Source organism: Rhea americana, unplaced genomic scaffold (genome assembly GCF_003343005.1).
Source record: "Rhea americana isolate MKP2758 unplaced genomic scaffold, rheAme1 scaffold_49, whole genome shotgun sequence".
Classification (NCBI taxonomy): Eukaryota; Metazoa; Chordata; class Aves; order Rheiformes; family Rheidae; genus Rhea; species Rhea americana.
Window position 1 is genome coordinate 4,229,749 of NW_028186634.1, and position 26,768 is coordinate 4,256,516.

At 34.1% G+C, this 26,768-nt stretch overlaps 1 protein-coding gene and 1 non-coding gene across 2 annotated transcripts; both read left to right on the forward strand.

Annotated features, from left to right (window-relative positions):
* Window positions 1–558: 558 nt before the first annotated feature.
* On the forward strand, window positions 559–26,501 carry IPO7 (importin 7). The gene is made up of 24 exons (XM_085317197.1): window positions 559–672; window positions 2,710–2,863; window positions 3,245–3,403; window positions 6,197–6,353; window positions 6,965–7,054; window positions 7,484–7,578; window positions 7,669–7,753; window positions 11,790–11,924; window positions 12,739–12,838; window positions 13,944–14,020; window positions 14,400–14,516; window positions 15,333–15,422; window positions 15,951–16,116; window positions 16,693–16,853; window positions 17,109–17,237; window positions 18,724–18,790; window positions 18,867–18,992; window positions 19,311–19,408; window positions 20,881–20,976; window positions 21,864–22,084; window positions 22,181–22,386; window positions 23,590–23,796; window positions 24,166–24,282; window positions 26,353–26,501. Exons 1-24 carry the CDS (start codon window positions 636–638, stop codon window positions 26,448–26,450), a joined length of 2,988 nt encoding a protein of 995 aa, XP_085173323.1. The 5' UTR covers window positions 559–635; the 3' UTR covers window positions 26,451–26,501.
* LOC146588925 (small nucleolar RNA SNORA23) lies at window positions 15,625–15,806 on the forward strand. Its single transcript, XR_014897339.1, has one exon. It is a non-coding gene; the product is annotated as a small nucleolar RNA SNORA23 (small nucleolar RNA).
* Window positions 26,502–26,768: the final 267 nt, after the last annotated feature.

The following is a 26,768-nucleotide window of genomic DNA, read 5'->3' on the forward strand; positions in this document are numbered from 1 at the left end:
AAACTTGTCACTATGATGTCCCTTCATAGGTTTAGTTTGCCATTGTATAGTAACTAACTTATTTCARTTATATGTTGATGGTCACTTGAAGCTATTTTCATCAGAGATGAACTATGAGTTGGATATGCTTGGGTAAGGCTGAGCTCAGTTTTTAAACATAGTTGCCATCTGTTGCTTAGATTATTATATAATGAATTCGCATGATGATTAAGGTCACAGTGTAAAATTGCTACACTTGGGTTTTCTGGCTATTTACATGCTTTTCTTTCAGTAATTTGTTCTGAAGGAAGAACTTGTTCAGTGACTGTAAAAGGCTGAATACTGAAGCCTGTTTAGTGAATTCTTCACCTTTAACATCTTAAATAGTAGGATTTTCCACCACTGTGCTGTCTTCAGAATACAYTGAGTGCAAAATTTTGGCATACTTGGTTTTGTTACTGAACAACTGTAACATCATTTGAATTGCTGGTATTGATTGCGCTACATCATTATAAAAATTCTGCAAAACTTACAGGACCATTTTAAAATTAAAACTTGACAAACTATGACTAAATAATGTTTTGATTTTTTGATGTTGTTTTGCTCTACAGGCTCATAAGTCAGTGAACTTTGTTTCAACTCTGCTTCAGATCACTATGTCCGAGCAACTGGATTTACCAGTGAGACAGGCAGGCAAGTTTTAAAATCTTTTTTCATTGTATCTGCTTTAATTGTGCCTGCACACAAGTACATATGTAGATACAATTTAAAGAATACCTATGATTGTAATTCCTAGCACTTAAAGTTAGGAGTTGTCAGAATTAGTCATCTTCGTCATAAACTAGATCTGACACTGTGTGTTGAATGAGGGAGATATAAAGAAAAGTGTAACTAACTTGTTAGTGATTGCTTCCCTTTATCTGTACTGAATAATGGTCTTTGGGAAAACAGAATAGTTTATGATGAGAGTGCCCATGGTCCATGGAGATAATTTAACCTTGCAGTAGCAACTTCAGTAATTTCAAATATTAGAAGAGAAAAATTCTGTCATGTGGAACCTTGTTGATTTGCACGTGAGCTATTAGCAAAATTGGATATTGAATGTTGGCAATTCGTACCAATCACCTTCAAGCTATTAGAATTARTTGAGAGTTTTCTAATGGTTTCTTACAATTCAAGTAATGTGATCTTGGTCACCTATTTGGATCTTTCAGCCGGTAAACTATTCTATTATATTCTATATATTATAACACGAGCCTAGCTTGCATTTTTGTCTAATTAYTTTCATATAGCTTTTAGAAGTGTTGAAAGGGTCCACACTTAACATATTTAAAATGCAAAAAGAAGAAAGGAGGAAATTTGAGAAAAAGCTCTGAAAATTCACTCTTACTGTAAGCCAGTTAAAAGATGAAGCAGTCTGTAGAGAGTTAAACCAGCTCCTATAACTCATAGTTTACAAACAGTGCACGTTTTGCAAAGTAGTTAGTGGCATGATRTATTCCACTGAGGACAAACTGAAGCCTGCATCAGTTAAATGTTGTCATGGCATATATCTACTGAGTGTTTCTTATCTTTTGCACTGCAGTGAATGATTGTGGCTGTGTTTTATTCTGAAATTTAGAATGACTCACATTCAAAAAAGTTTGGCTATTCTTGTATTTGAGGTTTCTGATTCTTTTGATCTTTTTACCTTTAGTTTTAAGTTAGAACTAATTAACCTCCAAATCTRTATTTCTGTGACTTGGATTGTCATATGTATTCTTCTGTAATACAGTTCATTTTGAGGAAGGAGGATGGTTCCTAGTTGCAGAAAATGGAAAAAGAGCAAAAGAAACAGTCTTGACAAGAATTTTTGTTTATAGGCAGATGTACATAGGCAGGCTAGTTTGAACATGTTAATTGCTGAAAAGGTTAATTTCTGCATTATTTCCACATGAACGGAAGTGCACGGCATGGTCTCTGAATCTTTACAGTGATAGAATAACAGCATGCGAAATTTGGGAAGAGAATTCAGTTTATGAATTTGTATATAGAATTAGATTTAATAGCAGCTTTGCTGCAAGTTTGTTTGTAATTTGAGTTTTCCTTTTGCATTTTGTAAGTCTTTTTCTTTTCAAGTGTTGTAATCTATATTCTGCCACATAAGCAGTTTGGACTTGGTTGACAAATGGCAAAAGCAGGCATTTATGCCAGCAAACTGATTGCTCCTAAGAGCTGTGGCCTATAATCTTTGTATAGAGCAGCTCTGTTTCTCTAATGCTCTCTTCTATAYCCCAAATATAATTACATTATTTTACTTACAGAATAAAAGGAGTATTTTGGATATTCATTCTTTTTGTTTGAATGAAAATGGTGAGAAAATAAACAGTTTTACTGAGATGTATTGCTAAAAGCTCCACAAGCTTTTATCTGTAGCACAGATGAAAGCAAAATAATATTTCATACTGAATATTTTCAGTACTAGTGAAAATAGTAGTAATATTTTCATACTGAAACACATTCTTTACAGAACTAAAAATGTAGACATCACAATAAATGGATAAGAAATAATAATACAGTAAATCAGTAGGTTAATAATTTGCATGTTTTATGTATCTTGATTCTCAGTGTTAGAAATGGTCGGTACAGTTGCTTGTTTYAATATGTTTGATTTTAAAATAGATTTGTCTGCAGGATGAGTGTTTTGTACTTTGAATGGCTATTGATTGATTTGTTGCTTTTATCTGACAGGAGTTATCTACTTGAAAAATATGATAACCCAGTATTGGCCTGATCGGGAAACTACACCAGGAGAGATTCCACCTTACTCCATCCCAGAAGAAGATAGGCACTGTATTCGTGAAAATATTGTAGAAGCCATTATTCATTCTCCTGAGCTGATTAGGTATACAGTTTTAACCTGTTTCTGACCTTTTTGTAACTAAGATCACCTACATTTAAAGTGTTACTGTCATATACTGTTGTATCTTAAGCRTAGAAATAATGTAGACAGAAATTCAGTTTTCAGTTTGTGCAGCATATAGARATATACAAAATCATTTAAAAGAAAAATGTGACTCTGTCACTTCCTTTTATGAAATTCCTCAAATGGAGAATACTACACAAAGTGCAGAAGCCAAAGTGGGGGGGATAACCTCGTTTTGAGAACAAAACTTGAAATAAGTCTGAATTTGGGCAAAATTAGCTGTTTAACACCCCCCCCCAAAAAAAAAAAAAAAAAGTTAATAGTAGGAGTTAATTTAACCATTGTGYGTTTGTTTTGCAGAGTACAACTTACAACTTGCATTCACCATATTATCAAGCATGATTACCCTAGTCGTTGGACTGCGGTTGTAGAGAAAATTGGTTTTTATCTTCAGTCTGACAACAGTGCTTGTTGGCTTGGAATTCTTCTCTGTCTTTATCAACTTGTGAAAAACTATGAGTAAGGGTTTTTTTATTTGTTTTTTAACCAAAATATAGAATGAATACGCTTGTGTATTACTTGTATTCGGTGTGTATATTGTAACAGTGTAAAATTGCATGTTGGATTGAGCAAAGGTGATAGAAGTCCAAGTTTAGTAACTACTGTTGACTGCTTCTTATGCAGATGTTGGTTTATACATTGTCTTCACCAAAAAAGTCCAGAAAAATGCTTCTAGTAAAGATTGAGAACAGAAAAAGAGGATTTCTTTAAAGTCCYAATTTGGTAGATGCTTTATATGAATTGAAGTGGTATATTAACATAAACCACATAGTAATAAGAAAGTCTGCTCAAAACYATGAAACTTAAAGAAAATAGTTATTTTTTCAAGCTAGTTTTAGAYTCTTAAACAATTCATACTCTAGGTATCTGCAAAAAAAATATTTTAACGTATAAAGGTTTCAAAGTGTGAAGTTTCAGATACTAGGAAATGTCAGAATTAGCTGCCTCGGATTTTGRTTTAGTTCTCTGATATCTTTTGATAGCCTCGTCCAATCTGTGATAGGAAACCTGTATCAAAGCCCACCGTTCTCCTATATGCAATGCACTGGGCTGGCGTGCAGGAAGATGTTCTTAGCTCTGTACCTTGTGGTAGCTTGGAGCTCTAAAGATGGAGTTGCTCTTTGAGAAGTCAGGTGAAGATGAGCAGCTTGCTGGCATGTGCTCATTAAGAGAGAAGAGGTGCTACCTGGAGTCTGGGAATTGTGGTAGGATATGCTGGAGGAGTCCACAGACTAAAATCTTTTGAAACACGTATACTTAACATTATTGTTTCAGATACTTGATTTAAAATGTTGCTTTGAAAACTTCCATTGCTAGTTTAATTTCATGAATTGCACGTAAATTAGTGTGAAAAAGATGAATTTGATTCCTCAGAAAATTCTTATTTATAGGAATACCAGAAAGACCATAATAACACATTTGAGTCTTTTCTATTGTTGAAAACTGCAAGGTCAGCTAGGAAAGGAAAATAAACTCCAAAATTTCTCACTTTATTTTCAGAATAAATAGGAATGCACAGCAGAGATCAATGAGATATAAAACATGGAATGTTCACTGGCAAGGTAGTGAATTATGAAGCTTATCCTAATCCTTATTTAAGGAAGAATTTTATATGAGCACAATCATTAGATGATTAAGTATAGTTATCAAGTTTGTTCTTAATCTTAGCTGGTCAAACACTAACTGAGGCCAGCAACCATTTGTACTTGATTAATTTTCTAGTGAAGTCAACAAAGATCAGTTTTGCAAATTGTGTGCAAGGGTGCACGTTTGAGTGACAGTACGCATGTAAGCAGGTGTTTAAAATCCACATTTGGAGTTTTTTTGGAAAAAAATCCTTTCTGGGTAATATTACAACTACTTGAGTTGTAAGAATCTTTAGCTGTTGAAAATCATTTCTTTTATCTCCCTCTTTTTTTCTTAATGTGGAATGTAAATATGTTGGGACTTTTCAACGTATTTTTCCAAATCCAGCAAACAAGTTCAGGTGATWCTTTGTAGAGTCATTCTGAGTTTCACTGAGCAACATTTAGTCCTTATATATAGGCTTCTGTTTCAGCAAATATGTGGAAACTATATTATTTGAACAGGATTTTGGAGCTCAGTTCTGTAGTTGTTTTAACAGAATGTGTCATTTGACAGGAGAGTGAATAGAATTTATGGTATTGTATGTTTCTCCACAGTGGCGCTGTTAGAGGGGACTGGGCATTAATTAATGTTTATTATTAGTGGAAAGTCCACCAAAAATAAATTCGGAGGGGTTAGAGAGAATGACAAAACAACCCTCCCATAAGAGCCAAGGAATGTTATAGTATTAACTGCTTCAACAAAAAAAATTACGTTGTACATTCTTACTTGGTATTTTGCTTTGTTCTTACTATCATCACAGGTAYAGACTAGATCCTAGTCTGCTGTGCTAACTCTAGAGTCCTTAAYTTACAGAGGAGAAAGTCCTTAAGAGTGAGGGAGAAAATTTCAAAGTGTAGTTTCATTTCATTTCCTTTCAGAAATTTTGAAATTCTTTGAGAAGAGAAATGGAGCGCTACTTTCACCATAGGCAAACTGGAGAACTATCACTAGCGTGTAAGGCTCAGGGGTCCTATTTCARAGGGTATTTTTAAATAGAAGGCTGCGTTGTGTCCATCTAAAACCCTTAAAGCCTTCATTCTCTATCAAATTGTTAGATTTGGGCAAATGAAATAGGATGCGGAAAGACCTCAGTTTACTTTGTTCAGTTTCAGTGAAGTAATCCAGGTTCTGGAAATACTTTGGTAAACTGCACTCTGATAAATACCTTTCTGGAATTTTACCAACTAGCCCAACATCTGCCATTCCTGGTTATAGATGTATTGCTTTTCCTTGCAGTTATTACAGTGCTTTGGTTGCATTTCACCATAGTAGTGTTGTGGCAGAACATGGTGTATAGTATTCAAAGTAAGTTAGCAGGAGTGCGTTACCAGCAGAGGACTAACATGGATCTGTAGCAGAATAATGGAAGCAGAGCAGTTTTCTAACTGGCATTTTGGCAGTAATGTTGCCTCGTTGCAGCTCAGTTTCCAAGTTCTGTAACAAGATGTTGGTAGGGTTTTTAAAATCTTATGTTCTTATAAATTGTAGTATAACCTATAGTGTCTACACTGGGGAAAGGTTAACTTTTAAAATAAAAAATATTAAGTTAAAAACATTAAAAATACAACTTAAGTTTTTTAAAAGTTTTAAGATTTGTAAGACTAATTTTAGCCTTTTCTAAAGGTACAAGAAACCAGAGGAGCGGAGTCCTTTGATAGCTGCAATGCAACATTTTCTACCAGTTCTGAAGGACAGTTTCATTCAGCTCTTGAGTGATCCATCTGATCAGTCTGTCCTCATCCAGAAACAGATCTTTAAAATATTTTATGCACTTGTCCAGGTAAAAATAAATTTTATATATTCTTGATAAGTAATTTAAATTCAGGCATTACTATTTTTCCTTGAAGTAGTAAATAGAAATACTAGTGATATTAAATTACATCTGAATAATTTTCCACTACTACTCAACTGTGGGAAGAATAGCAGGTTTTTGTGTGATGAATTGTTCTGTGAAATCAGTAGTATACTTTTTCCTCGTCAGGTATAGATGGATGTTATGCATGCCATCCTATAAGCCAGGGTGTTTGCTGGAAAACAAAACCAGCTTTCTAATCCTGGATTGTAGAGGCTACCCTACATAGAATTACCCAAKTAAATGTGGCAATTTGGAAGGAAACTGTTAATATACTGTTTATTGCTTTAGAAATTAGAGTAACTTCCATTTTAAGTATTTTCTTAGCGTTGCAGAAGCAGAGTTGGAGTAAAGCTCTCGAGCGCTACGGAGGTTGCATATGTTCTTCAGACTGTTTTTAGGTCCTTTGCTAATCTTTCATGGTAGCTAATTATACATAAATATTTGAAAAAGCTAAAATTAATACTGAAAGAAACATTATTTTCAAATTGCTTTCTACTAATTTATTTTTCTTTTTTTTTGTTATTTTTAAAAATAAGTATACATTACCTTTGGAGTTGATAAATCAGCAAAACCTGACTGAATGGATAGAAATCCTGAAGACTGTTGTGGATAGGGATGTACCAGCTGTAAGTGGCTTTTGTATATTTGTCTCTAAGTCCAGATATTTTTAATTTCTTAGGAATTTTGGAAGTTTAAGTTTTCATTTCTGAATTCTATTTCCTCCATAGGWACCAAGAAAAAAAATTGTTATCTAAGTATGGTGATTTAAACAGACTAGATAATTTWAAAAAATGTAGCTTGAATGGTAGTTCTGTTTTCAAATTATAGCATAATTTWTTGTGGCTTCCTGATTAAAGAATTTTTTGACCATTTATGCTACAGGTATCATGAGATTTATTTATAGATTTGCTGTACTTTATACTTCTGTTAAGTTAGAAATGTGATATACAATTGTGAATGTAAAAGAAAAGCCAAATATACTATTTAGTTGCTCAAAATACATGTAATTTCAACTCTTTGTGAGTAGTAGGTAAATAAATGTTTTCTTCCTGAAGGAAACCCTTCAAGTTGATGAAGATGATAGACCTGAATTGCCTTGGTGGAAATGCAAGAAGTGGGCTTTACATATCTTGGCTAGACTTTTTGAGAGGTAATTTCTCTTCTGTTACTATTAAAAAAAAAATTAGGTTGGTAACATATTGCTACCCACTTGAATTTGCATACTTGCTTCTAATTCTAGATATGGAAGTCCTGGTAATGTTTCCAAGGAGTACAATGAGTTTGCTGAAGTTTTCCTGAAGGCATTCGCTGTTGGTGTTCAGCAAGTAAGAAACACTAAATGTGTGAGATTAGGATAAATGTAGAGTTAGTAATGATTTCTTCCTGAAAAAACTTCTTACTCTTCTTCACAGTTGTTTTTTGTTAGTGGGATGGATATTACTGGAAGCATTGGTGTCTGTGGGGGAAAAGTGAAGAAATTAAAGCTTTTTAATGTGAGCCCTGGGACAATCCACTGAAAATAGCCTGTGCAGCATGGATAATCTGTAAATAGAGTATATGCTGGCTTGCAAATGAATTTTAGATAAGGACTTCCCCCTCCCCCCCCTTCCCTTTCTGGAAAAGATATGTATAGTATTTATGGTGCAGTTGACCCTCCTAGTTACCCCTTAACACTTTTAGCTCGAACAGTACAGGGTTTTTTTTACTTGTAAGTCAGTGATTGTTCGTAGATACTAAACCTCCTAACCTTCTGTGAAGGCATGATCCAAGAGGGGCTGGTGCACAAGCAGGTAAGTCTGGTTGCTTTTCACTCTTATCCCTGTCTAGAGACACTTTTATRGGAGCTGATACCCTTTATACACAGGGTGTCTTCTGGACCACTGCAATTTATAACTTGGAATATTAATGTAATGTCAGATTACCTTTGCTTTACCTTTATTGGAGCAACTTCAGGATAGTCAACTGTAACTCACGTCAGCAACCTCCAGGAAAAGGGCAGAATGGATTGGTGGTGCAGTAACTATCACCTTACCTCTCTTTAGACTGCATGTATTACAAGTCAGTAACTTGAATATTTTGAACCAGCAAAAAAATTCCTATGAAAATCAGGAAAATTTTAGATCTGATTTGCAGCTCCTGGCTATACTGCTGGTTCGTCTTTTTTTTAAACAAGTTTGTTCATAAGACTTAGAGTAGCTTTGTTTAAAAAAAAAAGAAAAAGCTGTATTGGCTCATAAATCTGCTTATTTAAAAGTGAGTAGRCTGTAAATGTAAACAGACAATTCACTTATGAAAACAACAATGAGGACAGGACTCTTAAAATTCCTTCTTTTAATCATGAGAAGAATAGTCTGTAGTTCAGTTTCTTAAATCTTTTCCTAAAGAAATTATAATAAGTTACAGACTTAACRTTTAAAAGAGGAAATTATGGAAAACTTCCCAAATATATGTGCCTTCTGAAGGTCATCCATAGTATCGAAAGGAGCACAAAATTTCTAACATGTTAAAAACATATCTCAACATTTTACTCAGACAAGTGGAGTCTGTGCACTCCTGCTGAGATGCCTGTACCTGTGGATGAAGTCCTGCTAAACAGAGTTAGTACATATCCTTAAAGCAGTGTTGGGTGTGTTCTCAGATAATAACAACCTCTGACAAAGACTGCATGGAAAAATAATTTTTTGAAAGATAAAATGGTACAGCAAAYTTTTTTCTGAGGCTTTCTTTGAGATCAAATTTCTTTGTTATTTTGTCTAGGAAACACGAGAGATTCAAGTCTTTAAAGAGAACTGCTGCAAAGCAGTGTTTTAGAGTCCTTACAGCTTCTTCCTATACAATAATGTAAGCTGTAAAGAGATACAAACGATTCTTAAAGYGTTGTCCTCTATTTCTGAGCAGAAGGTAAATCTTGGATGTGTTCTCAAGGAATTGAATCTTTCGGATAAACACTAGGGAAGATTTTCAAACAGGATGCATTTCTTTACAAAAAATTAGAGATCTGTGAAATACAAAATACAGTTTCTGACCAGATAAGCTCAGCTGAGTTCTCTTTGTTCTCTAAAGTGCCCGCACCCTTTTACTAAAGGAATAATAGATAAATATGCAGTGTGGAATTGCAGCTTGAGTATAAACTTGAAACGCACTGTTAATATTGTGTTTATGATTATTTCTCATTATTCTTTTCATCTGTCCCTCCTAAAACTTCTTTTATAGACTTGTCACCAAAAAAAAAAAAAAAAAAAAAAAAAAAAGAAGAAGAAGAAAACTCTAGTACATTCAGCCATTCAGCATTGGTTCATGTAGAACTTTCTTAAGCTTGGCCAAAACAGGCTAAGCTATCTAGCTGAAACGCCTTGATTCTTCTCCCTCATGTTAACAGACTGCGTTTAACTATTAACAGATTATTAACTGGAAAGACCAATTCTTGGGCCACAAATTTGTCCTCACTTTTGAAGACCCATCTTTCCTTAAATATTGATGAGTTCAGGCTTTTTTTCTGTACTGTCTTTGTTACACTGGAGGATCTCCCCTAAAAACATGAAAATTCATTTTCCTTCAGATAATTCTAAAATTCAAATATACCAGGAAACTAGAGCTTCTTGCATAAGTTTTCCCACAGAAAACATTGTATTGTAGTACTATATGTGAAATCTTACTTTGATTAAGTTGCAGGATTTCTTCTGCCTAGAATAAAGAACCTCCAATTTATATTTTAAACTTTTCTTGAGGTGCTGCTGTGGTATGATTTGGGCAATGCAGCCCATTTCAAATCCATGTATTATAGAAGTTCATTATGTGATGTTAGTAATATGGTCATGTCTTAGCTTATGTTGAAATTATAAATACAAACAACCAATCTGTAAAATGCACTGTAATGTACTTCGTGTAATATAACAAGGAATTTCGGTCTTCCATTTGTTTTCAAATTATTTCTGAAAAGATCATATTTAAGGCATAAAATCAGAGCAGTTAAGTATGTCCTTGACTTGTTTGGGTGTTCACTTTATCAATTTCTGTGCAGATATTTCAGATTCTTTTTAATGATTAACATTCTGCTTAGTTGTTCTAACTTSAAGAAGTGTTAGTCTCATCGTTTATTAATATTCCACTAATTTTGAACATTCCAGGCAGTCATCTGTCACCTCAAGGTACCTGTTTCAAAGAATTATTTTMTTTTAGTTCACAAGAGATGAAAAAGTAATTCTGACATATATATTATTTGATACACTCCAAGTAGCTTCAAGTCTCAGAGCAATTAGTAAGTCATACTGTTCTATTCTAGGTCAATATCTAATGCCACCAAAGCATTTTACTCAGGTGGAAGTAACAATTAACTGCTTTTGTAAGACAGGAGGCTTAAATGTGAGTGGATCAGTGCTTGCTGTACTTTGAGGACTAACATGTGGATCTAGAGCATAAAACCATTTGTAAAGCTATGAAATTTGTGATGAATGGATGCATTTCCTCTTTAAACTCATGTGCAGAGCATTTCTTCTGTGCGAAATGCTTCAGTGCTCATGTAATAAATCTTACTAATGTAATTACTTTTCAAAATAATGAATCTCATTTTCCCCAAATATTTTTAGTGATACTACAGATTGGTAGATATATCTGYTCAGTTCCTTTAATCCTTCACTGTTTTTGTTTTGTTTTTTTTATGTAAAAAATTAAAACTGAATTTGTTACTTCTCTCTAGTTTTGTGCTGCGGCTCTTGAAGAGCAGAATTGCCACTGGCTTCTATTGGGCTTGCATATCAATACCAAATTTTTCCAATGAGATGAAATTTAAGTACTAATAATGTTTCCATGAATGTCATGTCTTTATCTGTGGAGAGACGTGGACTTTCAAGAGTTTTAATCCTTATAATTAGTTTTGGATTCCYCCGCCTCAGAAAAATTTGGGCTAGAAAGCAAAGATGAGAGAGGCTGGTTTGACATTATTCATGTTTGGTGTCACCTTTGTAACGCTGCATATAGGTATGAATTGGTGGATTGCCTGAGTCTAGAGTATTTTATCCACCCAGTATTTAGGCACATATACCTGCCCTCAGAGAATTTCAGGACAAAATAATAAACATCAGGGAGAAAAGCCCCTTAAGCCATGGTAGGAATTAATTGGCATTAGAGTTTTTTTTGTGATTAGAAGATTGTATTCTTAAAGGATGTCTGTCCAGCAGACAGGCACAACTCCTGGTAGGAGCTGTGAGCTGCCTTGTAAAACAAACGATGACATGTAGTTGATGGATTAAGTCAACATCCATTTTAGTCTAATATATAAGTTGGATTGTGATGAAGGGTGGAATTCTTCAGGTTAAAATAGTTTGCTCTGTATAAGCTTTTGATGAAATCTGTTTGTTCTAGGTTTTGCTGAAGGTGTTGTATCAGTACAAAGAAAAGCAATACATGGCTCCTAGAGTTCTGCAGCAAACACTGAATTACATCAATCAAGGAGTGTCACATGCTGTCACCTGGAAGAATCTGAAACCTCATATTCAAGTAAGCTGTTTTCTGGGTTTAATACTTGAATAACTCAATATACATTAATCAGTCTATTGTACAGTATCTCTAGCCTTAGCAAAATTTAAGTTTTTATGGGTTTATGTTATAAATTACTGATGAAAGGAGTTTAAACCTGTTCGGTGAAGATTATCTAGATACATTACAAAAGCTGGCTAATTACTTTTCTCTGGATCAAACTGTGATATTTCTTGCAAACATCTGTGCAGATACAGTTATTTCTAGAAGCTTATTTCTGTGCTCTAAGTACTGTCSTTGATTTCTATTCTATCTCTTAGTGGGATCATACAGCTTAATTTGAGTGGTGCTTTTGAAATTTGAACAGAATTTCAGCATATTTACAGCATCAAAGTAGTCTTGCTGCCTGAACAGAGACTGAGAAGTACTTGAGAGTTAAAAATTTTAAATAAAATTGACACTGCATGTGAGATCTTCAAATTAAATGATTTGGTGTCAATCCTTGGTGTTTTACTATTAAGGATTATATAGTGTAACAGAGCAACACAACAAATTCCGAGGTTATAATTACTGAGTTTATGCCATAAAATCATCCCTATTTGCTGTTATCCAAAGCAAACTAAATAGTTTGCATTGTATTGTAGTTCTACCTTAGGTTAAAATATACTGGATTTTCTTTATTTAAGGCACTGTATAAAATGATAYGTTGGAATAACTTCAGAGTGTTACCATTTTGAATCAAAAGTGATAGGCACAAAATCTGGTTTATGTTACATACAAGACAATATTGAGATTGCTTGAGAGCTAACTTGCTTTCAACATTTTTTTTTTTCAGGGAATTATCCAAGATGTTATTTTCCCATTGATGTGCTATACAGATGCTGATGAAGAGCTTTGGCAAGAAGATCCATATGAATATATTCGCATGAAATTTGGTGAGAATTTAAAATCTACTCCCTGTGTTAAAATACAGCTTCACGCAGCCTGTGTTTTTGTAGTTTTTTGTGAAAGCAGAGACAGCTTAAACGTAAAAAGAAAAAAAAAAAGTTTGTATTAACCAAGTAATACTTCATATAGTATAGTTAACTTTGGATATCCTGGTGTAAATAACAGGTAAATTATATCTGAACAATGGTACACTTGTTTCTGCATTTGAAAAATCAGTTCATTTTGACAATTACAAAATTTTTGTTAGATAAATCGAACAGTCTAGGTCTAGCTTACAGTAATTGCATATGTTTAATGTTATTAAATTTTTACAGCAGCTTTTCAGGCCCTAGACTTTTTTTTTTTAACCATGTTAAGGAATTTCAAACGTGGTTTAGCTCAGAATAGATTTACCATCTTGGTAAATAAAATATCATCACGATAAATAAAATATTATGAAATAAGCCTAGTATTCCAGACTTTTGTCTCTTTTCCTTTTTTWATGGCTTGCTGAAAAAAAAGTTTGTTCTTGGAGTTTGCTTATAAAGCTGTGCAGTYCATTCAGACTGAGGAAGAAAGAGGAGACATTAGACTTTCTGAACAGAAGTCTCCTTTCCTTTAGGACTTCTGTGTGGCTAAAACAAAGAATGTTGATGGGTTTGGAGGTGGGAGTTGCCGTCAGGTCAGAGGAAGTCCTATAAAACAGTACAGGTATTATACAGGACTCTGATAGTTCTCTTTGCTGAGAATTAAGAAACTAAGCGTTTTGACTCAACCAGTTGCATACTTGACTCCACAGCAAATAACATATTTCACTATATCACTGTCTACTTCTGTGTCTACAAAAGATTTATTCTGAAAATAGGCCTTGCAATTYGAAATTAGACATAGAGCCAGTGATCATGGAAAAGATGAAACAGCTGTATGTCAGGAAACTCCAAACTTGTGTTACAGTTCCTTGGTCTTGATATCTGTAATAGGAAAGTGCAATTAACCACCTGAACAACCTGGAAAATTATTATTTCTTTGTTTTACGTTGGGCTATTAGATGACTTTAGCATCATGAGTTGTATTAAAGGACAAAAACTTACAGCTGTTATGTTTACTTAATAGATGTATTTGAAGACTTTATTTCCCCAACAACTGCTGCTCAGACACTATTGTTTACATCATGTAGTAAAAGGAAAGAGGTAAGATATTAAAGGATTTCACTTCGTTTTAAACACATACGTGACCTCAGTTTAGTTGATACTCTGTTTTTTGCTGAAACAGCTATTGAAAATTTTTTTGCTCTCTGTCATACCATAATACACTAAAATTTATAATTTTTCTCAAATTCTATTTGACACTAGTCTGTCTATGTGAGTTTGAGTTTGTATTTGCCAATTCCCCAGAGGCCAGGATATCAGCAATGTTGTATATTATAGCAGAGACATAAAGTGTTAGCCAAATTCTGGACTTGGAGGAGATTATTAGATTTACACAATTTCTCATGTACCATTGTCAGTGCTCTGAAATGCTCAATTATTTGAAATAATTTAGCTAACACTATCCTTGCATATAATCTAGGTCTTGCAGAAGACAATGGGATTTTGTTATCAGATCCTTACAGAGCCAAATGCTGACCCTCGTAAGAAGGATGGTGCTCTACATATGATCGGCTCTTTGGCTGAAATTCTTCTAAAAGTAAGTGTAATCAATCTGGCAATTTATTTTTTATTTTATTTTTGGTTCTCTACTTTCTTTCATTCGTTCAAGTAATTTCCTTCCTAATGGTTTAGAAGAAATGCAGATAGCTCTTTSAATTTACATCTTTTGGAACAGACATCACAGTCCGTTTTTTTTTCAGCTGTTGAACTAGTTATTTCATTTTTGAACAGTTGTCAACTTAATTACATAAGTTTTATCAGGTCCTGTTCAAGTTCGGGTGACTTACTGCTTGAAGATCTTAAGTTAWGTGATGCTTCTAATAAGAATTGCGGCACAGTTTCCTGTCCTGATTGTAACTACTTTATTTTATTTATTTATTTTTTTTTAAGTGCAAGGAAGTAAAAAGATCCATTGAAGCTGACGTTTTAGTGAGATCTTTTGTGTGTATAGAATAGAGGAAATAAATTAGCAGCTTTGCTGAATTAGAATGGCAGATGAGATGAAGGGCATTGTTTTGTATTGTTAGCACTATGACTCAGAAGTTTTCCTGAACAATTTTGCTTTTGGTATCAGAATAACATACTGCAAAGCAAAAGATGTCTCTAGGAGTCAAAAAAAAAATACATGTTTATTTTGGTTTAAAGTAATGAAAGCGAGTTCTAAACATGCAGCATTCAAATTTAGTTACTGATGTGGAATTTTAATGTCGATCAATAGCTTTTTAGTAAGGGGGGAGATTATAAGGTTTTTGTTAGGCTGTTCATACGTCAATATATGCTGTTATTTATTGGATTAGAAGTGCATTTGTGTATAAAATTACAAACTGACGTGTTTATATTAATACTCTGGCAGAAGAAGATATATAAAGATCAGATGGAATATATGTTGCAGAATCATGTGTTTCCGCTCTTCAGCAGTGAACTGGGTTACATGAGAGCACGGGTAAGAAAAAGATCTACTGTTAAGATACTGTCTGTTCCGACTGAAGAGTTTTAGGGATACTTTCTAAATATTTTTTTTTCCTCTGAGAGATGCTTTTGTTTGTACCTTTTCTGTAATAAATTGTATGCTTATTTTAGTGGTTACTATCAGTCTTTATATATAGTGTGCTCTTAAATATCAATTGTTTGGCTTTAAAATGGCTGCAGAACAGTGTGCATAGTTTCCCATCTGTGTCTAGTGGTATGGTGTATATGTGTTCTGCATTTAGACCATACTGCTCACACAAAACCTGTGGCCAAAGATGAGCTTGAGATCATAGTACTGGTCTAGTGATGTCTGGAAGACAAGCCTCCCACTGACCAGCCTCCAAACTCTCAGACATCTTTAGTTAAAAAGCTTTCAATGTCTTTATTTGACCATAGTTGTAGTTCAAATTTAATAATAAAGCCTATTGATTTTGTATACAGATAGTCATAATCCAGTTTGTAGTTTATGTAACTCTGAATTCATTCAGTATCTTTTTTTCAGGCTTGTTGGGTACTTCATTATTTTTGCGAAGTCAAATTTAAGAGTGACCAGAATCTTCAGACAGCCTTAGAACTCACAAGACGATGTCTGATAGATGATAGGGAAATGCCTGTGAAAGTGGAAGCTGCCATAGCCCTTCAAGTTCTGATCAGTAATCAAGAGAAAGGTATCCCTCTTTTCATAAAGCTATAGGAAGCTTACTGTACTTTTTAAAGATGTTTTCTTTAAAAACACATTAACTTACTGTTTTAATGGAATAGGCATTAATGTAACTACACTCAGGGAGGTTACCCTGTGGTTGCCTGATGGTAATTAGCTCCTCACAATTGTAATTTTTAATTATTTATTTGTAATTTCCAGCTGGCTGCTGTTTTTATAAGCAACATAATCATGTTTTTAAAGTTCGGATGAGCAAAATTAATCTATGATTTCATGATACAATAAATCTAGTTTCACAGATCCTAATTATTGAATCAGAAATACAGTGGCTGTATGAGTGTATCTGACTCCATATACATTCGTTCTTCATGTTCAGATTTATTAAGAATAAAGTTGTTTGTTCTGACGGGCTTTACATTGCTTAGTATTCCTGAAGCTGGCATTAAATACCACAAAGCAAGYTTAAATTCTGCATCAAATGCTTTGGAAAGTTGCCAAAAATGCTTATATTGACTTTCTTAGTGTTACTGTGATATTGTAAGATTGATGTCAATTCATAAATTAATTTCTTTTTATTTTRCAGCTAAAGAATATATTACTCCATTCATTAGACCTGTAATGCAAGCTTTACTTCATATTATAAGAGAGACTGAAAATGATGATCTTACTAATGTGATTCAGAAAATGATCTGTGAATATAGTGAAGAAGTTACCCCAATTGCTGTAGAAATGACACAGCATTTGGTAAGATTTTCTGGTGACTTAGAAAGATGTTAGTATGTGGGAGATTGGTATTTAAAACAAAGGTAGTTGACAGTCAGTCGAATCTTATCAACTTGAAAAACTCGGGCAGTGAATTTCTAATATTCATATATGTATTTTTAGCAAATGTCCTCATAAAATTGGTTATGTAGAATACAAGACTTGTACAATCATTCTTCATCTTCAAGCACATCCTCATTGAATGACATTTATGGGTTGTTTTCCTATTACATTTAGGCAATGACATTTAACCAGGTGATACAAACTGGACCAGATGAAGAGGGTAGTGATGACAAAGCAGTGACAGCAATGGGAATCTTGAATACTATTGACACACTTCTCAGTGTAGTTGAAGATCACAAGGAAGTGAGTAAAAATGTTCATTGACTAAGACACTGAAAAGTCTTTTGTAGTTACCGTGTACCTGACATTATCTGGAAATCTATTCTTTCAGCCAAAAATCTCTTAAAACAAAACAATGGAGTACTTACGAAGCCACAAAGATGAAACAGTGGGCATTTCTAACATCATAAACAACATAAATGCTGCCCCAGTATTTCTTGTAAAAATCCATGTTCTTGTTCAAACAGGTGGAAGCTGTTTTTCAACAACCTGTGTCTGCTAAATGGAACTGTGTCAGTTCTTCTGGAAAAAATATTTGATTTCGTAGTGTCTGCCCTTGAAACAAAAGAGAGCGAGCTTCAGTTAATTTTGAGTATTAACTCTGCTGACTTAGTTTGTCCTCTGTAACAGTATCASTGTCTGCGAAAATAGCTGTTGTGACTATGCTAAATGATAGATTTGTTTACTTGCCTAATCTGTACTGCTGAACTCTCCAGTGTGATGCAAACTATATTATTTAGTTTTATTGTACTAAGCAGACTAACTTCTAGCCAGAATATAGCTTGTTCAGAAGAAGCTATGGCTGACTAAAATGCTTTTTGGCAAAGTCAGCTGCTGTTTTTTTGATAAATACATTACAATTTTTCAATRACCAAGTAATTTTCTCTGAGCTCTGAAGGCTTGACTAAGGAAGCATCATGGGAATGCTGTCTGCCCAGTGTCAGAACCARGTGCTGCCATGCAACAAACAGAGGGCTAGTTTTACTTACTGACTTATTTGCTAAATCTGGTCAGCAAATTTTTTGTATATTTATTTTTGTCAATAAATTCTTTATCTAAGTAAACATTTGTAACAATGTTCTTGTCCTGGTGAACTTGATTAGAAAAAAAGTTGATCAGTAAATACCTAGATTTAGAGACATCTCACCCAAGATGACCAGTGTTCCAATCCTATTCTGCATAGCTAAGACCAGAACTCAACCCTTATTTGTCTATGTGCAAGGTAAATGCCTTAGCCATCAGGTTAGTGACTTCCACAGATGAATAAATACTCATTAAGAAGTGTGTCTCAGTCTGTAGACGAGCACTTGAGATGTTCGTATGGTATGTGGACAATCAGTCTAAATTAGGTTTGGGGGGTTTTGAAATCTCAGCTTTCTGGAGGAGTAAAATACTTTGTGCAACTTTCRTTGTTTACATGGCTAGCATAACACATTTACAGTCTTTTAATGAGGCTGAAACATTGTGTAAGATTACTGTTGGGTTAGTGTATCCCTAAATGAGATTTTTCCAATACTCAAATATTCCAAAAACACCTCATGTTAGAAACTACTTTACAAATTGTTAGTTAAAAGTACTGCTGTTATATATTCAATGCTCTAAAATATGAGAAATTTCAATGTTCTTTTAGAATATTCTCTAAAGAGAAATGATTTTGAGTAATTTTATTTAAAACGTGTTTAATTCCAAATCCAGAGGATTGAAAACAGACACAAATCTCATTTTTCAGATTACCCAGCAGCTGGAAGGGATCTGTTTGCAAGTGATAGGAACAGTTTTACAGCAGCATGTATTAGGTATGTATACTTTGATTTAATTATTTAAGTGTATGTGATTGACATTAAATTTAATGTCAYTTTGTTTATGTTTTAGAGTTCTATGAGGAGATCTTTTCCTTGGCTCACAGCCTGACTTGCCAGCAAGTTTCTGCACAAATGTGGCAACTTCTTCCTCTTGTTTTTGAAGTCTTTCAGCAGGATGGCTTTGATTATTTTACTGGTAAGGAATATTAATAAATGTATTTCATATATAATATAATTAATGGTTTCAAATATTTGATTTCAAGCATAAAATGAATTAAAATCTTGATTGAAACGTTAGCAGAATATTCAAATGAAGTTACATTTGCAATATTTTATTCTGCTGTTCTAGCAACCAGATTTGTTAAGGCATTTATGATTAGATGTGCACTTATCTTGAAAAAGACTAAGAACTGTGATTAATTTATTAATATACAGCTTTCAACACGATTTTTACACCTAGTCTCATAAAATGTGCAAACAGTATCTAACTTTGGTTGTTTTTCTTTTAATACAGATATGATGCCTCTCTTGCATAATTATGTCACTGTTGATACAGATACACTTCTGTCAGACACAAAATATCTTGAAATGATTTACAGTATGTGCAAGAAGGTAAGTAGATTCCTGTGTTTATCTGAAGATACTTAGTCAAGGAATAAACCCCCCACACCYGCCAAACCTGCAGTCTCTGAAGTTAAACATTGTTAGCCTGGGTACTTTATTCCATAATAGCAAGCTGTAAAACTGGAGAGAGTTGATATCTGCTCTTAAAACATTATACTATTTAGCATCTTCTGTGATTCCATAAATTACRAAGTTATTACAGAGAAATGAAAAGAGATTGAATCAAATTCTAGAAGTATGTTTTTGCTAAAAGGGAAAAATTCATCATACGCAACAAAAGCAGATCAAACACTCCATTTCTTTTGTCTCTATATATTTGTGTAATGCACATCATGTAAATGGGTTTGCAGAAGACATGTATGCGTATTGCAAAAGGTAGGTAGCTACTCYCCTTTATCTGAGATTTGTAGCCTCACTATGGCTATGATGCCTCACATCACATATGTAAGCTGAAGATTTTAAATCTATTATCTAAATCAACTGTATAGGGGTAGGAAGTAGAGTCATAGGAATAAGGAATTACTTTCTCAGGCTCATGCCAGTTCAAATTCTAAAGCTTGGAGTATAATTCAATTATTCTGTCTCAGTGCAGTGACTTTGGACAGTATTTCTGTATTTAACTTAGCTCTTCAGTTCCTTTTCATTATATGTAGCTGCCAACTGAGCTTTCTTTATCCAGTTGAGATATAGAGGACAAAGTTTTCCAGAATGCTAGCCCTCTGATAAGGATATGAATACTTCTCTATGAGGTGGTGTTAATATTTTACAGTCTCTAATAGTAATCTGTAGGGATTTCTTTTTTCCACTTCAGTGTGTCATGTGTTGTGTCTGTACAAGAACTCTGTGGTGAACAGTCACCTTCCCTCTCCATAGTAATTCTTCTGAAGTTGTTTGAATTTTATTGTGAATAACTCTTGATAGCCTTTATTTGAAAAGAAGTTGCAGTCAGGTTGATTAGACCAATTGTAAATACTTAAGCTTTATTATTAAACAAACAAACAAATAGCCTGTTAGTGATTGATGTTTTATTATCTGAGCGCAATGAATCTTTGACGCAGCAATTACAGGGTACTGTATGGTCTCCCATTGGATTCCTCAAATATTRCAAGTTCAGTTTTTATAAGATATGGTACATGAATACCTAAGAAGATTTTTCATTCTGTGTATRAAAATAAAGCCTTTCAAAGCGGCAGCTAATGCTTAAACAGTTATTAGTGTAAGCTTTGTATCCATTCTGTTTAATATTTGTACAGGTAGATTGGTTGCAGCCACATTGAGCTATGTTTCAGTCTCTAGTTGTGACACTGAACCATTACTTGTAGATCTAACCTTTTCACTGGTGGATGTTTATGCTGGTATTGTAATAGAGAGTCTAAATTTGCATCAGTTTCTCGAAGCCATGTAGCATATAGAAAATACCTCTTAAAGGGATAGTATCACCAATAATTGTTATTTTTCAGGTTCTTACAGGAGTTGCTGGAGAGGAYGCAGAATGTCATGCAGCAAAGCTTTTAGAAGTAATTATTCTTCAGTGTAAAGGGCGTGGTATTGATCAGGTTAGTAACAACTTTGATTACTGTAAGTAATATATTAAAAATCATACTCTCAAATACGAGTTGATTATATATTAACATAAAAAGTTCCGTTAAGAGAAGGTTTTGCAGTTTGACTAATCTGGTCTTCTACTGCAGTACTGCAAGTACTACTTTGCAGTAATAGAACTGAAGACATAGTTATTGCATACTTTGCCTCCAGAGTTTAGAATGTTGCAGAACTCTTACCATAAAGCATTTGCRTGAATCTGGAAGAGTACCATTTTAGGAGCATATTCTAAATTTTGATTATGTTCTAAATTGATTCTAGTAGGTATTCATGAAAATGACTGAATTTAAGTTAATAACTTTGAAGTAAAAATGAAAATGAAGTTCCTGGAATGTCATAGAGGGAATCAGATTGCATTAAGCAAGTATGGAAGTTTGAATTCTAGAGAGAAATCTCCCTGCCCTTCCTCTATGTACATGTCAATCATTATATGATACTTGAGCATTTTTTGCCTGCATGTTTTTCATGCTTGTGAATATGCTCCCTGCAAATTACTATCTTAMATTAATTTTCTAGAGTTCATAGTTTATAGGGTTTTTTTCTCTATTACATTTTTTTTAATGTGGAATTACAGTACTAGCAATTAAACAACTGTGCATAATGTCACAAAACCCATGTGCTCAGAGTGGATTGTTTGGTAGATAAATACAGAGGATGTAAAATTGGAATAATATTTTACTGCTGCTAGAGGTCAAATATGAAGATGTAATAGAAAGAGGAAAAGATTTTCATCTCTCAAACTGGTTATGTGCCATTTTTCAACTGTAATATGAAATACAGAACTACAGAACTGATTACTGATTTTTGAGTACTGAAATTGTAATGGTTCTCACTTTTCCAGTGCATACCCTTATTTGTGGAAGCTGCTTTAGAGAGATTGACCAGAGAAGTGAAAACAAGTGAACTRCGAACAATGTGCCTCCAGGTTGCTATAGCTGCTTTGTATTACAATCCTCATCTACTATTAAATACTTTGGAAAATCTTCGTTTTCCCAATAATGTGGAGCCTGTCACTACTCACTTCATAACACAGTGGCTTAATGATGTAGACTGTTTTCTGGGGTAAGTGTTTCTAATTTTGAAGATTATCCTCTGTGGTATACTACTATATATCTGCTTCTAAATCATAAYAAAATTTGTAACCATTTTGTTTTGCAGACTTCATGACAGAAAAATGTGTGTGCTTGGCTTGTGTGCTCTTATTGATCTGGAGCAAATACCACAGGTTTTAAATCAAGTAGCTGGACAGATCCTGCCAGCTTTTATCCTTTTATTTAATGGATTGAAAAGAGCATATGCTTGTCATGCAGAGCATGAAAATGACAGCGATGATGATGATGAAGCTGAAGAAGATGAGGAAACAGGTACAGAAACTGAAATATCAGTTATGTGGGTTTTTTATTTTTTCCTGATGGAGGTGATCATGCAACTCTTCAGTTCTCTAATTCTGAAAGTCAACCATGTGGTAAGACAGTGGGCATCCTTTTAAAGCCTTTCAAGTATTGAAAGTATTTGACTTATTTCTGATTACTTGTAAAAGCTAGTTTCTTAGGCTGAATTTCTTTGAAGCCCTGTCAAGCTAGCTTTTGTGTGTGGATGGCATCATTTCTGAAATGAATTACTGTTGGGGCATGTTTCCCATTTGAATGATGGTTAAGGGATGTTAGAAGTAGTTTCCAGGAATCCTCCTGCTTCACTGCACAGTTTCAACTAYGTATTACAAAGTGTCATGTGAACTGCTGGAGTTTTAGCTGTGTATTGAAAATGACCATTCTTGTAATTTTTTTCTGGACTAATTTAACCTCAGCCTCATCAACCTTTATCGAGTTTCTTCTCTATACAATCTTTTCACAAGTTTTCACACCTTCTGCCATCTTAATATGAAGCTTAAAATGACTGCACTGTTCTGTACTGTACTTCCCTACTTCTGTTTGGTCCATCTTTCCCTCTACTTTGTGTAAGCTTTCCACTCTTACTCCCTTTTTTTGTCTTTCCATAATCAGCTTGTGTCTTTGGGAATGATTATTTGAAACAGCCTTACATATGCAAAAAAAAAAAAAAAAAAAAAGTTGTTTTTTTTTCCATCTACTTTAAGTGCAGTTTCTTCTTCATCTCTCCTATTGACTTCTGGGCTCCAAGCTGTTCTCATTATAATTTGTTCATGCCATTACATGTTCTTTCTCTCAAGCATTCTTTTCCTGGCCCCTTTAAATACCCTTTTAAATGCCCATTTTCATCAAATTATTTCAGACTTTTTGAGCAGGAATGATGCCTTGCTTAATCTTGTATCAAGTGCTGTTCCAAATTATTTGTATACATGTTTTCTATTTACATTTCTGTGATGACAGCATCTTCTGTTCCCATTTACTATTGCTATAGGTAAGGAACAGTAGAGCAGACCGTGGCACTGGGAGAGATTTAAAAGAGCTTGTCCCTTTCTAGTCTGATACCATTGTATGTTCTTAGTTGCCCATTGTGTAATTGCCCATTGCATAATCAGGTAACTGCCTGAAGAGTTGTTATTACTAATATTGGGATAAATGTTTTGTGTGTGATATTTAACTCAGAGGAATTGGGGAGTGATGAAGATGACATTGATGAAGATGGTCAAGAATATCTAGAGATTCTGGCAAAACAGGCTGGTGAAGATGGAGATGATGAAGACTGGGAAGAAGATGATGCTGAAGAGACTGCTTTGGAAGGCTATTCAACAATTATTGATGATGAGGACAACCCAGTTGATGAATATCAAATATTTAAAACAATTTTTCAGAGTAAGTAGTTCTCTTTCTTTTCCTGGCCAAAAAGTTGTATTTTAACTTAATTTTAGTGTTTTGGAAAATTAGCTATAGAAATAGTATTGTAAACTAGAGCTTGTTGAAAGTTTCCAACCAGACTTTCCAATTTGTAGTTTAAATTAGTTCTTTCTTTGGAAAGGGGAAAAGAGCACCATGCTTTTCRAGCACGTGGAGACACTGGAGTGGGTTTCTGGCAGGAAGGAAGAAGTGATAGAGGTTCTATTAGTGTTCTGAAGTTATGTAACCGTAGTGGAGTTGATCAAAATATTACTCTGATTAAAATGGCCATGAGTGAACAAGTTTTAAGCTATGGAATATTTAATAGACATTTTCCTTCTCTTGCAGCAATTCAGAATCGTAACCCTGTGTGGTACCAAACTTTGACACAGGGTCTTAATGAAGAGCAAAGAAAACAAYTGCAGGACATAGCAACTCTGGCAGATCAAAGGCGGGCAGCACATGGTATTTTTCYCTCTTTATACTGTTAATTGCTTTTTGCTCTTTAAATGCTGTTCATGTGCTCAGGAATCACAAGACAAAAATGCTTATAATTCAAGTCTAATAATGTCTTTATCAAAGTAGGACTGTCTTACACTTGAGACATTTGAAATCTCTAAGGTTGTCGGGTATTACAAAGGCTCAGGGCACAGGTTTTATGCCATATGATAGATGTCAGGAATGATAGGACTATCTTAATGAAGTGACCCAGTAAGTAAAGGCATATTTGTCAGAATTGCATGGATTTGAGAAGAATTGATTTGATGACTTGAAGGTAGATGGACTGGATGTGGTATCAGACAAACATGTAAGTGGCTGATAAATTATTTCCTGATGTGACCTAGGACACCTGTGATAGTCAGTGAGTCTATGGATGGGAAAATACCAGCTCATGCATGTAGTATCCATCTATAAAGCCACATTGTTATGCATATAAAATATTTCAGATTATCATTCTTCAATTCAGATACTATAGATTAAGGCTTTTAAATGCAGAAAAAGAGGCAGATTTTTTTCATTCTTTTGATTGGTTTTCCCAGGTTTTTGAGGGTAAGCCTTATCTATATGTGTATGTGTATATATATGTGTGTGTATATATATGTATATCACTGTCTCTGAAGTCAAGCTGGATTAAAGACTGAATCTAAAGTCAGTGAGTTTAGACTGACTAAAGTCAGTCATCTGTCCAGTATCTTATCCTCCTTACTGAGCAGTTAATCCAAGATGCTTCAAAACAGAAGTTCAGAAACCTTTCGGTAAGAAAGATGGTAACACAAATAATCATTTTTATAGTATTTATATCAGAGAACAGCCTAAATTATCTCACAAAGCTTTTAAATGTCCACAATGATCCACTTTTAATGCATATAAAATCCAGGCTCATTGTGATCACTGTCAAGCTGTAGACACAGATTATACGCTATTTGTGCTTTTTTATTTATTTATTTATTTTTCTTTTTTTTTTTGGCTGCTTGTTCATAGAGCAAGTTAGGTTCAGACTGTGAAGGTTATATTTAAGCAACTAGGTCATTACAGAAAATTGTTTGTATTATCTGAGCATATTGATATTCCATCTAGACCATCTACCACATATGGACACATCCTATTAGAAGRATTTGGAATATAATTAGAGAGATGAAAGATTGTTTTGGAAAGGAAAAGCTAGCAAGTGTTATCTTGAGCTGGGAACAACTTAACCATTCTGCTATATGATCTAGACTGTAGTAAAGGTGGATGCAACTAAACATTTCCATCTGCTCTTTATCAGTCTGCTTTTGAGTTATCTGTGTATAATGGCTTGTTTTTTAAAAAAGGAAAAATAATCCTTGCAGGGCATAATATGCAGCTAGTAAAACCAGAAAGAGCTCAACTATAATTGTTAGTCGCAGTGATGGAAATGTGGACCTTAAATGTTAATTGACTTCTAAGATTTGGTTGAAAATGAAAAGTGACAGACTTAGTCATTTCTTTCAAAACTATGTTGAGTTATGTGGTTTAGTATCTCCAGACTTTGATTGGATTTGGAGGAAATTTTAGTGTGTATCCATATAGATGCAGAACTATGGCATGTCATAGATGATGCCTTAGTTTCTGCTCGTATTATTGAATTCATATAGGAATGCTGAAAATAACTAATACCTATGCACTGCTTTTTTGTACATTTGTTCTTTTATTAATKTGACTGAAAAGCCCATCAGTGTTAATCAGAAAGCACTGCGCTAACAATTTTAGATATCCAGTGTTTGTTTAGGTCCTGTTCTGAAATGTGCAAATTACATATTCATTCCCAAAAGCTGAAGTGTGAAAACTTTCTTCTTTTTAAATACAATTTCATTTAAACATARTTGTCATGATACTGAGAAACGTCTTCAATTCAGTTTATATGTTTGTGGGGCTTGCCACATTTCCACTCACTTTGTCGGTCCTGGTTGTTTTCTTGGGTTTTATACTGGTTAAGCCTCTATCTCTGAGAGAATCAAAATACTATGCAGTCACAACGCTTTAATTTTTTTTTTTTTTTTATTTTTTTTTTAGAATCCAAAATGATTGAAAAGCACGGAGGATACAAATTCAATGCTCCAGTTGTGCCAACTTCATTTAATTTTGGAGGCCCCGCCCCAGGAATGAATTGAGTTATCACTTTTCCTGCTACTGTGTGATTGTAGTGAAGAGCTTGTGTTCCTCCCAATAGTGGTTCCAGAACTGGTTCATGTTATCTACAGCTCACTCTAAACTAATTGATAAATAGATTGGACAAAAGCCCCAGAAGTGGGACCTGATCATGCAACCTAATACTGGAAAGCAAACCAGAGGTTTTTTTGAAGATAGGAAGAATCTGAATTTAAAGCTTCAAATGACACGCTTTGGAAATTTGAAATCAAGAGGGGATGTCATGAAGGCAGCTTTTTTTTTTCTGAGGAAAAAATAGGCATGGGCTGCAGGACTATTTA